Below are 14,168 nucleotides of genomic sequence, written 5' to 3'. Positions count from 1 at the left end.
AACTTCATACTGATGAAGAGTTACTAAAACTAAAGGTGGCTAACACTGACATTAGTAGACAGCCTCAATAAATGAGACATAGACTCCCTCCAACCCCGATGCTGTAATTCACCCTGCATACAGACTGTTGGTCTTAAGAGGACCTCCAAGATAAACTTTACATCTGAAAAAGAATGAATATATTTGATACAAACTACATAAGCTACAGACCATAAAAGACCTAAATCCACGTGCTACTAACTAAAGCCACCTAGAGCTGTTATTCAGTGCTAAAAGGTTAAGTTTAACAACGAAATAAAGGGGAAACAACTACTCAGGAGTCTACATCACAGGAAGGTGTGAAGATACTTTAACAGAGGCACTGTTGCCCATTATATCCTAATCCATGTTCCAAACAATCTCCAGAAACGGTATTTTTAAATGATAAAACTCAACACAAACATTTATGTCCAAATTAGCTCACAGAAAAGAGGCAATATATTCAAAGAACTGGCACACGAAACAGTTGTAACAAATACAAATCCGTCACCATCATGATTATAGGGAACTGGCTACTATAAGAAAAAAAAAAAGGTACCTACCATGGTCGGTAGGTATGCATGCACAAAAATACAGTACAAACAACTTCTTCCTAAGTAAAAATATCTCAATATATCTGCCACTCACCTACTAGATTCCCAGCAAGGCAGGTACTGTATGTAAGTCTCAGTGGTGAAAAGGAAAAAACACTAACTTTACAGTGGACAAAACTGGCAAACACTTAAACCAAGGGATGAGGACTAACGAGACCAGTGATGTCCTATGGATGTCATGGCCTCTCTACCCTATGTGATGTCAAAAGAAGTGCACTTCACCTTCCCAGCCTTCTTTTCAAAACCCTTAACACTCTGATCTAATCAAATAAAACATGAGAAGACCCAAACTGAGTGATATCCTACAAAATATTTAACCCCCCAAAACTGTCAACGTCAAGAAAAAGAAGAAAAGATTCAGAAACTGTCACAGATCAAAGGAGATCCAAAGGACACATGAGGGCTAACGGACTGGATCCTAAAACGGAAAATGAACATGTAAAAGCTCATGAAATCCAAACAAGGTCTGGAATTTAGTTAGTAAGGAGTTAGGTTGGTTTCTTAGTTGTGACAAATGTATCATGCTAATGGAAGATGTTAACAACAGGGAAAGCTGGGAAGCTGGCTGAGGGGTGGACAGCAACTCCCTACACTATCCCAGTATTCTGTACTTGGCACAGTACTCTGTATTATTTCCCGTAAATATAATATTATGCCAAAGTAAGTTCATTCAAAAATAAGCAACAAAGGAAAGCAAAAAAGGCAGTGTGGAAGTAACCAATATAGTAGGAATGGAACTGCCAGCTTTAGAGACCCCCGCAGGGCAATTAGGCTGGAGCGAGGGCTCCTGGTAGTGACTGACTGGAGAGAAGACCGGCCCCAGCACAGCGAAACTCCTACAGACTCCCCCCCTTTATTACCTGCACTGAAATACTCATCCTCGGAGAGGGCTGTCACTTCTGTATCCAGTGGGATGGGGTCACACAGCAGAATGTCTTTGCCCAAAACGTCACACTCGTATCCATCATCAAAGAGCAATTTATACTTCCCAGCTCCAACATCACGAGTGATTTTCCCAGAGTAAAAATAGCCATTTGACGACCACTTGGCTACAACACGGAGCCCTACAAAGCTATTCCCTGGGGAGGAGGCATCCAAACCATCAGAAGGACCAGCAGCAGCTTGGAAAGGAATCTCTGGAGAGTCACTTCGACGCAAAGCACCAGCACCCACATCTGCCCGCCTGGTGGAGTCTGGCACTCGGGGCACAATACGAGTAAAGGATTTATCCTCCGGTGACATGCTGGGTGAAATGTCCTCTATGCCCAAGGGGCCAGGAACTGCTGCTTCTCTAAAGAGAGATAAGAGATAGGAGGCAGCAGTAAGAATTTTAAAAAGTACTTATCTACCAGGTTTCCCACTCCTTTGTCAGCCCGTTCTTGGAGGACCCGGCACAGGCATAAGCCTGGTTTCTCGGTAGCCTCTCTGATCCCTGCCCACTCCCCAGTCAGTGCGGACCCCTCATGTCCCTCCTGACACCCCACAAACTCTCTACTCCCCTCTCTTCTCTCTACTCCCTTTTTTTCTGAACAAGTCATAGACTAAGCGTTATCTCACACTACCCGGGTACCTGGTTCCAGTGGTCCGAGAAGGCGGGCGGCCCCTTCGCCCGCGCCCACGAGGCGTGACTGGAGCCTTCCCTCCCTGTCTGATGCCAAGGCCTGCATCACCATCCTCCTCACACACTGGCGCCCCTGTCTGACTGACCCCTTTTCTAGGACTAGAGAATGAAGACAGGTTAGTCTGACAGCGCCTGCGACTGGGTTCTTTCTTCACAAACTCTCCCCACGGCCCTTAAACTACATGCCAAACCAACATGTGCTAGCCCTCCAGGGCAGCAGGAAGCCAGTCTGAACACCCACCACCAAAACTATCAGCCAGGGAGTGGGAGTGTTGGATAATAAGGAAAGGACATCCTCCTCTGCACAAGTCTATTCCCTCCTGACAAAGCCTCCTACTGCTGCCCTCAAAAACAGCACACCCATTTCCGCCCTGCCTCCTCTTCTACTTCAGGCTCTAGACACCTGCAGAGGATAACAAGAAGCTAGGAATGTGTCAAGTTGGGGTCACTACCCTAAACTTTTTGTATTCCCAACCAAAACACTTGTAGGCTACATAAAATGGGGATGGCAGCAGCATATACCAGCACTCCCAAAGTCCCCTCACCTATTTTCCTACATTTTCTTAGAAGTCTAGCTCCCACAGAGCTCTACCCTACCTCCCAGGCAAAACCAAATAGGAGAGGAACAAGGGGAGGAAGAGGATTTGAATTATCCTACTTGGAGGATGGGGGGGGGTTTCCCATGACTCCCCTTTTCCTGTGGTATTAAAATGTCAGCAACCCTGCCCCTGCTGTAGCTCTCTCTCTGGAGACCCTGTCTGCACCTCAGTTTTCCTGGGCCTCCTCGGGAGCTGGGCAAGGCAAAATCTGCGGGTTCTGTCCCGCTGGTTTTCCCTTTGAGTGGTCCGGCTCCTCTCCCTGAGCTGCCACTGCTGTGCATGGCTGACAGACTTGTCCCACTTGACGTGCGGTGTAAGCTGGACGCCTTGGAGGAAAAGGAGCTGATATCCCCCAGGTCACCTGAGGAGCCCCCAGTCTGTGAAGGGGAAACTTCAGTTTCACATTCCTGACACTCTACAATTGGCTCTTCAGTCTCCTGCAAGAAAGAAATGGATACAAAAGCTAAAAGCCGCCACAATGACATCATGCTAATGTGGAAGTTGAAAAACCCTAAAGATGGATAGAAATTTTAATTCAGAAAGGCAGGAATCAGGAGACTTTCTGGAATCATGGTGATGTTCTGTATCTCGTTCTGAGTAGTGGTTACATACAATTAACTGTCAAAAGCCACTGAACTGAACATTTGAGACTTGAGCTTTCTACGGGGATTATATTATAGCTCAATAAAAAATAAATAAAGGTGGTACTGGAGTGCAAAGAGAGAGACCTCTATTATAAGCTAGTAAGTTAAATTATCTTTTTACTCAACAAGTTCACAACTTTTGGCTACTAAGAAAACAGTAAGGACTCTAATCCAGACTACAGGCAATTTTTGTCTGGGAGAAGAAAGGTAAGAAGAAAGGAGTTAGAGGAGGAAAACAAGTGGTTACGGGCCCTTCTGGGTATTTGATCAGCAGTGGATAAAATTACATGGTTTTTGAAATTAGTTATATTACTTTTCCATAAACAATAAAGGAAACAGAAAACTAGGCAAAAATGGGCTAAAAATGGTGCTACTGTTTAGAAAAATGAAAACCAAAAAGGTAATAAAATGTTTAAGGTTACAGTATCATAGAAGACAGGAATGTCAAACTGACTTTATCTCACATGCTTATTTACTTTGACGGAGTGGTAAATGGAGCTCAGTTTTAAGCAGCCTTTAGAGGCTAATTCCCAGGATTTTGCTAAAAGGTTATGGGACCAATCAGCAACATCCTCTCTGGGTATAGGACTGAAAATTACAGCCCAGGTGCTACAGATTTGCCTTCCTGCTCTAGACTGTTTATGATTATCCAAATCATCAGAGAAGACAGGGAGACATGTAGACAGACTCTCCTCCCCCAGACTTATTTATAGCCTCTCTGGGCATACAGTATGCAAAGCACACATACTTAAATAATGCTGTAAGATAATTAAATGATTATCTTTGACCACTCCCTTCTTGAAAATCTCTCCCTTGGAATCTACAAAGTCACTTTTACTTTCAGTCCACCTCTTTGGCTACTTCTTTATGTGCTTGTTTTTGGGGTTCCTCTTTCTTGGTCTGATCCTTTAGAAATAGTATTTCACAGGACTTCTCTCATTCCTTTCTCACTCTACTGTGCTTTCCCTGGTCAGTCTTACCAGACTCATCCCTGCGTGTCTGCCAACACACAATGACGACTGCTCCAAACTCACAGATACAAATATCCAATGAAGTCTTCTCTCTGGATGTACTAAGGACACTTGACATTTAACCCATCCAAAACACAATGTCCTCCTCCTTCCGTTTCCTTGCCTTCAATGAATGAATCCTGGATATACCCAGTGCATCTCACATCCCCTACGGCTCTATGCAGAGGATGGTTTTTCTCAACCAACCTCAATTCAGGAGTCTGGAGGTAAGAGGCAACCTTGCTCCTCACTGCCATTAACAGACCATTTCTATCTCCCCACCTCTTGCTCCTACTAAACTACTATTTGCCATTCTGTCAAACTTTCCTCTCCCCATTACTCACCAAATCCTCCCACCCACTCACTCTCATGAATGAACACTGTTAATTCCTGGTTCACAGCCTCCCTTCCCAGTCTTTCCCTACATCTGTCACTATCCTCTGTGGCTTACATTCATCAGATGACCCTTCTAGCAATTCCCAAGTTCCTGATCTGATTACCGCCATCAACATTTTCCACTACCTCAGCCATGTGTCCTCAGGGTCTTTACCAGAAATTGCACCACCTGTAAAAAGTGTCAGAGATAAATATGACTTTCTCAAACCACTGTCTCTTTTCACCAAACTGTCTGCTGCAGCCAGATTCCAGTCTGGCCATCTGACTACAACAGCCCAGAACTGAAGTCGGTATCTTCACTTGGATATGACAAATGAGTAGAGGCATGGTCAGCCTAAAAGGCTGGGATTCCAGACTCTATCTCTGTTGGATAGTAAGCCCTGGAACAGTAGCAAGCTACTCCTGCCTTTGCAACTGTCCTGCAGTCAAAGCCACTGCTCTCCTAATGACGTAGACACAGGCACTAAGCTGGCCTGTTAAGATCGTGTCTCTTCTTCCAAACTACAGAGGCCCTGTTAAGACAGAGATGGTAACACTATCTTCTTTCCTGGGTATGTGTATACCCCAAATCCAGCACAGTGCATACCACAAGAGAGACCCTCGGGAAATATTTACTGAATGATCTTCTCTCTCAAACCGTGTTCTATTTACATTCTTTGACACGGTGTGTGGTACCACCATCTATCTAGCTGCACAGGCAAAAGCCCAGGGACCATGCTATATTTCTCCCTCTCCCTTTATCCCCACATTCAGGAATTCACCAAAGTCTATCAAAATTTTACCCTCTATCTATTTCTTGCATCTTGTCTCTTCTCTCAACCCCGACCACCACTGTCCTAATCTGGCACTCATTACCTATTGTCTCAACTATGCCTCAACCCATTCTAATCCATGGTTAAATAGCTACTAAACTGACCTTTCCCACATACAAATCTGAGCACATCACTCTTTTCTCCAAAATTCTTTCAAGGTTCTCCATCACACCAAAGATAAAAATCTAAACTCCTCTATGGTATACAAAAGCCCTTACGCTGTGGGCCTCTACCAACCCCGATGGCATTCTCTACCATTCCCTACCTGACTGTAGTGTCATACTGAGCCTCTAAATATTCATTAAGCATATCATACTATCTATCTACATATTTACGTAACTTTTCATTCTGTCTATAATGTCCTTCTCCCCCACCCCTCAATGTCATCTGCTACACTTTTGAGTACTACATCTTCTGAAAAATCTTTTAGCCACCTTCAGGTAAGCTGGCAGGTTCTGCCCCCTCTTCTAACACATCTTTCTACTCCCTACCTCAGCAACCAACAAGTTTTGGATTCGTTGCTCCTAGAAAACAGGAGTCTTTTTTTTATCTTCATAGTCCCAGCGCCTACCACGGTATAGGAACAAAGTATAAGCTCCTAGAGAATAGGAGTCTTTTTTTTTTTTTTAAAGATTTTATTTATTTATTTGACAGAGAGAAATCACAAGTAGATGGAGAGGCAGGCAGAGAGAGAGGGAAGCAGGCTCCCCGCTGAGCAGAGAGCCCGATGCGGGACTCGATCCCAGGACCCTGAGATCATGACCCGAGCCGAAGGCAGCGGCCCAACCCACCGAGCTACCCAGGCGCCTTGCCATTTTTTTAATCTTCGTAGTCCCAGGGCCTGCCAGAGTATAGGAACACAGTAAAGAAGTTGTTGCTGGTAAACAAATGAATAAAATCTCTAAAAGATAATAAGCAAAGGATACAAGATATGAGGAAAGTTAAGTTCCCAGAAGCCTCTAACCTCAATCTTCACACTCCTTCATGCATCTTTTTTGCTGCCTACCAACTAGACTGTTCATGCCTGTGTGCTCGTTACTCTGTGCCTTTACTCACCAAGCTTTCTATATGGAATGCCCTTCCCCCTTATCAATCCAACTTCTAAAAACTTAAGTATCCAACTCAAATGCTTTCTAGACATCATTCAGAAAGACTGTATCAAAATTCCCCTCAGATGAGTTTCTTCCTCATCACACTACCACCATACATCACTTCTTGCATACATCATTTTTACTCTTGAAAGTGAGCAAATGTAGTGGTTAAGAATGTACACTCCAGACCTAGACTGCATGGGATGAGTTCTAGTTCCTGTTTATTAGCTATGTAACCTAAAGTAGGTTATTTTTACTGGCTATGCTTCCATTTCTTCATTTAGAAAATGGGATAACAGCATCTACCTCACAGCTTAGTTGCGAGGATTAAGTAAGTTAAATCACTTAAAGTCCTTACAATAGTGCCTGGCATGTAGTTAGTACTCCAAAAACATTAGTTCCTGTAATTACTGTATTTAATTAGGCAGCATTTTCCGAACTATGTTCCATATGGGTATAATAAGTACTACCTTAAAAAATGTTCAGTTGTCAAATAAGTTTGGTTAACTAATATATTAAATAATAAAATAAACATCTTTAATAAAGGACTTCTTAGAGCCTTTAATGTAATATGCACTATGAATTTTCATGGGGGATGGGAGGTTTTACAGCATTTGGTATTTCTCGAACTTTGACCATGGAACATTTTTTTCCTCTCAGAGTATCTGAAAGACCTGCTGTTTCCAGAAATATACTTTAGAAAACACATCGGGCGCCTGAGTGGCTCAGTAAATTAAGCGTCTGACTCCAGCTCAGGTGATGATCTCAGGGTTCTGGGATCCTGCTCAGCGGGGAGTCTGCTTCTCCCTCTCCCTCTGCCTCTGCCTGCCGTTTATGTTTTCTCGCTCCCTCTCTCTAATTCAAATAAATAACTAAAATCTTAAAAAAAAAAAAAGCACATCAAATAATAAATTAGTGCTACAATGTAACATTTTAGATTAAAGTATTTATAAAGACTATCCATGAGGGGCGCCTGGGTGGCTCAGTGCGTTTAAGCCTCTGCCTTCAGCTCGGGTCATGATCTCAGGGTCCTGGGATTGAGCCCTGCATCGGGCTCTCTGCTCAGCAGGAAGCCTGCTTCCCCCCCCTCTCTCTGCCTGCCTCTCTGCCTACTTGTGATCTCTCTCTATCAAATAAATAAATAAAAATCTTAAAAAAAAAAAAAAAAACTATCCATGAAAGCATTCACTTTTCTAAAGCTGCTGTAAGTTCCCAGTTTTTCCAAAATAGTAGTAACACCAAAAAAAAATTCCACAAATGTAAAACTGAAGATAACATCTGTGATTTTGGTATACAATAAAGAAAGAATACAAGACAATTTATCAAACTAATGTCAAATCCTTTCTGCCGTGAGGGGCACAATGGCCCATCAATGAACAGCAGCAATAATATGTTCCATTTAATAAACTACATACAATTTTAATTCTCCCTGAGCTCAACTTCCCATATGACTAGCTGGCAGATTTTTTTAAAAGTGCCTGAGTAAAGGAAGGAAAGTATGTAGCTGTGCATCTTATCAATTAATAAAATGGTTCTTAGAAATTAACATATGTACCAAGAATGGTGCCACATCTTTAATTCTAGAAAATGTGCTTACTTTCAGCTAGTATGAGATCTAAACAAAGTATAATGTTGTCCAGTGACAATGAATAAATGCCAATATTTTGCCAACACTGGGAATGAGTCCATAATGAATCCTACTAAGAAATAAAGGTGCATCTTTACCAGCAGGTATAACCACACATGAATGGAGACCAAGAAAGGACACAATCAATAAACATAAACACAAACGAGAAAACAGTGAGAGGCAATGAGAAAACACGTGGAGTAAAGCAGAAGAATTCTAAAGCTCCTTAAGTGTTTCCAAGGATTAAAAATAATACATAGGCTGCATTTATACATGACAGGGATTTACAGAGATTCATCAATCTGCTCTTTACAAAAACTGAAACCATGATGGGACTGGTTAAATAAATGACCAAAGGTCAAACAGTAAGCTCATGGTTGGGGAAAAGAGAACTGAAGACTCTCCTCTTGGGGTGCCTGGGTGGCTCAGTGGGTTAAAGCCTCTGCCTTTGGCTCAGGTCATGGTCTCAGGGTCCTGGGATCGAGCCCCACATTGGGCTCTCTGCTCAGCGGGGAACCTGCTTCCTCCTCTCTCTCTCTCTGCCTGCCTCTCTGCCTACTTGTGATCTCTGTCTGTCAAATAAATAAATAAAATCTTAAAAAACAAAACAAAACAAAAAACCAAAAACTGAAACCATGATGGGACTGGTTAAATAAATGACCAAAGGCCAAACAGTAAGCTCATGGTTGGGAAAAAGAGAATTGAAGACTCTCCTCTTGGGGCGCCTGGGTGGCTCAGTGGGTTAAGCCTCTGCCTTCAGCTCAGGTTATGATCTCCGGGTCCTGGGATCAAGCCCCTCATCGAGCCCCGCCATTGGGCTCCCTGCTTTGCAGGGAGCCTGCTTCCCCCTTTCTCTCTGCCTGCCTCTCTGCCTACTTGTGATCTGTCAAATAAATAAAATTTAAAAAAAAAAAAAAAAAAAAGAACTTGTAAGAGCAGAGTCTTTAACATCTTTCTAACAAGACAAAGGAAAACACAAAAGCTAGTTGTACAAGAAGGGCGGGTAGAGGTGAACGTGGAGAGCCAGGGAAACTTTCCTACTGAAATTTGCCACATAGACCCAAAGTATGCATTACCTCAGTTACTTTTCTTTCTACTTCTGTTCCATCCACATAATACACATCTGTGATGACACGGGTGACAAGCGTGCGAACCTCACGGATTGTTCTCATGTGGCGATGCAGGACATGGCCATGTGGGGGCTGAGGCATATCAAACTCTTCCTCTCCCTGTGACAGAAAATATGGAACACAAGCATGGGTCTCACTGCAAAAAGAATCAGATCAATTTCTTCATGATGAGCATTGTTCAGAGGTTCCATGGATCTAATGTGATGGAATTTTCTAGTTGTTTTGTACTCTACTCACCTATAGATAAGAACAGGGATGGACCAGCTATATAGCCAGAAGCTAGGAAGAGTTTGTAACAGTTTATCACTTAAAATGACCTATTTCTGTCTAAATCAAAATCATAACGTCTAGCACTTGTATCAAGGATATTTAAGTGAAACTCTGACCCCCATAAAAGTACATTTTAGGTTATAATCCTTCGGATTTTGATGCTGACTTATACAAACTTATACTTGCATCATCTCTTTAAATAAAAGGCATTCTTTAGAACTTTATTTTAGAACAGAGTAATCTATTAATCTCAATGCACACTAGTCACCAAAACTATAGTTTAATTATGCCTAGAACTAGATACAGATTTCTCTCAGAATATGAAATATTTAATGTTTCAAGTAATAATTATAGCTTAAGAGCCAAGCTAGTGTCCACAAACAGAAAACATTAATAAATAAGGATTTTGTATTTACTTGTATTATAAAGAATAGTTAAATAGCTTAAATAAACCCTACGTTTTTATGCCAACTGTTATATACATGTTTTCTCATTACACATATAGCACATTTGATAGCATCCATGCCCTCCCCTCCACCCCACTGGCTCTCTAATTCTGAGCAGGAGAAAATGCACTTTTTCTCCCACTTTACTTCCCCACAGTAGACTGACTTTTTTTTTAACAGTCAATGTCAAGGTATCCAAGTCTTTCCAAAGAACTACATATACCACTGCAATGATGATGATCCTGGGTTTTTACTGACCAATATGGTAGTAATTTACCTAAAACTTTGAGTAATTTTCCTAATTCCCACTCCAACTACATCTTAGGGGTAAGTATTTACCAAAATGGGTATCTAAATTATGAGGATATAAATAAAACAAAAAGTACAGAAACATAAACCAACTCATTTCTTAAAATACTTTTGTATAGTGCTCACTTCGGCAGCACATACACTAAAGTACTTTTGTATACACAACTCTGGTTAATGAGTGGTCAGAGCTCTGGTCTGTCACAGTTCCATCATCAGGGTGCCCCTGTATCAGAACCGTGACAGCCTAGACCTCTTGCCTAGACAGGGAGAGCCAGGCCCTGGATCACAGAGGTCTTAAAGGTTTTAGGGATACATCAACACTCCTTGAGTTCAGACTTCTCAAGACTTCCTGCATTCTTCCACTACAACAGCCAGACAAGATGATCACTTCGAGAGAGACACTTAAAAATAAACATGTCTGACAGAATAAGAAAGGAGAGAAAAGAAAGGGGGCAGATAAAAAGAAAGCTATGCTTACTCTCTCTCCAAACAGTCTTCTTAAAAGAGGTCTCTGTAAAGATAAATAGCTTGATGATCTTAGCATTATAAAAGGAAGATAACAAAATGAAAACAAAACCCAACTTGCTCTTCATTAAAAGCCTGGCTCTAGGTGCACTGGCTACAGAACTGAAATTTTAAGGACTGTCTAAGGTAGGCTGCCTATGCTTTTCCCCAGCACTGGCCGGAGTCCTACCCAGAATGCAGTGGATACGAAAACACTGGCACCTGGACAACCTCCACAGAGCCTTCCTCCTTTTCCAGCATTCTTCAAAATATAGCACGGCAATGCTGATTTGTTACTGTACCCACCTCATCTGTAATTTTTTACTGTAGTAAAATATACACGAAGTTTACCACTATAACCATTTGTAAGCATACACACATTCACAGTGTTCTGCAAACATCACCATAATCCACCTCCATAATGTCTCACCTTTCCCAAGTGAAACTGTACTTACTCACCACCTAGATTTTCCTAGCACCTTTCTTAGCAGGAAAAATTAGCTCTTAAATATGTTATTTCACTCTGTATGACACAATAGCAGTACAGTATGAGCAGTGGTGTTTAAAATCATAATAATCAACAGGCAGTAGCAGTAGCCAACATATACTGAGCTATCTACTATGTGCCAGGTGTAATGTTAAGTTAAGGGGTTCACATGCCAGATCTCATTTAATCCTCACAATATCCCAGATAGAAGTGGTCTGACTCCACAGCCTAGGCTTAACCACTCTGGCTCAGGGGCTCCTGCTCTCATCATCATGAGATAGGAGCAGAGATTATTTCCCTATTTTACAAAGAAAGAAAGGAAGACATAATCTAGTGGCTTCTATAAGACTGCTATCTTTTGGATCAAGTTTAACACTTTCTATAAAGATAGAGAAACCACATTATTACCTGGCAGACTGTAAACACTTTAACGGTAAAAATAGGTGCAAAATAGGGTCTGATCTATTATAACCCCTATATTCAAAAAGCTATGCTATTTTTAATCTATACAAACTGATAAAGTCTTAAGTTTCAAAGACTGTGTTACCTTGAAAGGCTAATAATATAAACGTAATTTCTGGAGTTCCTGGAGAGGCACAGATAAACAGAACAAGACTACACAGGCCATGATTAATAAAGAGAAAAGCAACATAGCATAATGAAAAGAATACCGATTCTGAAGTCAGATATGCTGAGTTCAAATTCCAGTTCTGCCACCTACTGATGGCAAAATCTTGGGCAAGTTACTTAACCTCTCTTCAGCTCGGTTTCTTTACCTGTGAAATGGGAATAATAATACCAACCTCATGGGTTGTCTTGAGCACAATGCTGATACACTTTAGGTGTTCAATAAAGAGGAACTATATTATTTTATTTTTATAAAACAAACAATTTGGACAATTAGAACGTCACTAGCACATCACTAATGAAGCTTTCCTAGGCAGATTCCAAATTTAGATAGTCTACCAGAGCAACTGAAAAGGCAATTTAAGCACTATTAATAACTTCCAAATTTTCCCTGCCATGGAACCCAAATGCCATCTGATGAGATTTTATGAACTTCCTCTTATTTGTTAATAGGTACAGTTCTACCACAATTTCTTACCCATTCAATTTTTATTACTACCTATACTTCCCAACTCTCTTCCCAAGAACCTGTTGCTCCTCCAGTCTTACTTCCATCAGCCCCAATCCTTTTCCTCCCATTATATCTAGCTGTAGCCTCTTTCTGCAGTCCTAGTCACCCGAGCACTCCTTCCTCTCTCTCTTACGGTCCTGTTTCTAATACTGTGGTATAGTATCCTTCATGCTTCTCTATCCCTTCTCCTCTGCTTTGTACTCTTCTCAAGTTCCTGGGAACCTTGGTGAAATAAACTTGGGAGGGAAGCAATCAGCTCTGATGCTTATACGGGAAGATGAAAAATCATGGCAGAAAAAGTTAAATGTAGAAGAATATTATAGGGCCTAGACTAAATTCCTGGCTTTCTTTTCCAGTAAAGACCTACCTGACAAACTCCAACACTGTTTCAAACTACCTACTGGATACAGCTACCCATAATTTTCACTACCCTATCTCCATCCTGGAAAAATTGTTTTTAATTACTGTTCTCTACAAAACCCTTCAGAATTATCATTAGGTACAAGTACCACATGTTCAATTCTCCAGGAATCCATGAAGTCAAAAAACAGGGCCCCTAAGATACTCTGTATGTTGTCTCACCTGGCTATGGAGAGACTCTGTATCATCCCCAGGAGCACTGACTGGTTTTTCACCAGTCCCCCTCTCAGTCTGAACTGTGGCATCTTGTTTTCCAGAATTCTGGTCCACCGTACTGGTCCCCTGTTCACATACATTCTTTACAGTCTGGGTTGCTGCTGAAACAGTTTCTGGGACCCACAGGGAACGCTCTATGGTCTGGATTCCTATGTTATTTTGGTTGGGCCTTTCAGTCAAGGCATTACTAGGTTTTTCCTGATTGGTATTCTGGCCTTCTTTCTGGCCTTCTAGCACATCTGTCTCCATTGCTTCCCCTTGAGGACTGGATGGCCCCTGTGTGGCCACCTGCTGGGAGACAGGAGAAGGAGGGTCTTTGACAGGACAACTGGGCTTCATAGGCTGTTGACTCTTCCTGGTCCTTTGTTCACCTTCCAATTTTTCCTTCTCTTCTTCATCTTGAGTACTTGGAAAACTGAGCGAATTCCCCCTAAAAATCAACCATAGGAAGAAGCCATGTCAAGTAAGCAAGTGTGTGTGTCTACTGGCAAGAGGAAGTACACAAATTTGACAATCTGAGAAATGTGGGGAAGGGAGGAACTAAGGTGACAGAGCATATCACCTTACAAAGTTCAACATAATTTCACCTTTTTTTTTTTTTTTAAAGATATATTTCTTTTAGAGAGAGTGAGAGAGAGAACACAGTGGGGGAGAGGGAGGGAGTCTCAAGCAGAACCTGTGCTGAGCCTGACTTGGGACTGGATCTTATCACCCTGAGATCACAATCTAAATCAAAACCAGAAGTCAGTTCCTCAACCACGTACACCACCTGGGTGCCCCAACCTAACTATACTCTCGAAAAAAATAATGGTACAT

At 41.8% G+C, this 14,168-nt stretch overlaps 1 protein-coding gene across 4 annotated transcripts in view; it reads right to left on the bottom strand.

The window, feature by feature from the left end:
• Positions 1-14,168, bottom strand: part of TP53BP1 (tumor protein p53 binding protein 1) — a 75,377-nt gene that overhangs the window by 9,669 nt on the left and 51,540 nt on the right. For all 4 annotated transcript variants that reach the window (XM_044231682.1, XM_044231686.1, XM_044231685.1 and 1 more), the window contains 5 exons: positions 13,299-13,782; positions 9,509-9,661; positions 3,018-3,289; positions 2,203-2,352; positions 1,493-1,923 (listed from right to left, as the gene is read on the bottom strand). In XM_044231682.1, the coding sequence (XP_044087617.1) occupies positions 1,493-1,923; positions 2,203-2,352; positions 3,018-3,289; positions 9,509-9,661; positions 13,299-13,782 (1,490 nt within the window). The remainder of the gene's footprint in view (positions 1-1,492; positions 1,924-2,202; positions 2,353-3,017; positions 3,290-9,508; positions 9,662-13,298; positions 13,783-14,168) is intronic.

The sequence above is a fragment of the Neovison vison genome, chromosome 13 (assembly GCF_020171115.1).
Source record: "Neovison vison isolate M4711 chromosome 13, ASM_NN_V1, whole genome shotgun sequence".
In the NCBI taxonomy this organism is placed as follows: domain Eukaryota; kingdom Metazoa; phylum Chordata; class Mammalia; order Carnivora; family Mustelidae; genus Neogale; species Neogale vison.
This window is presented reverse-complemented; position numbering and strand designations above follow the sequence as displayed.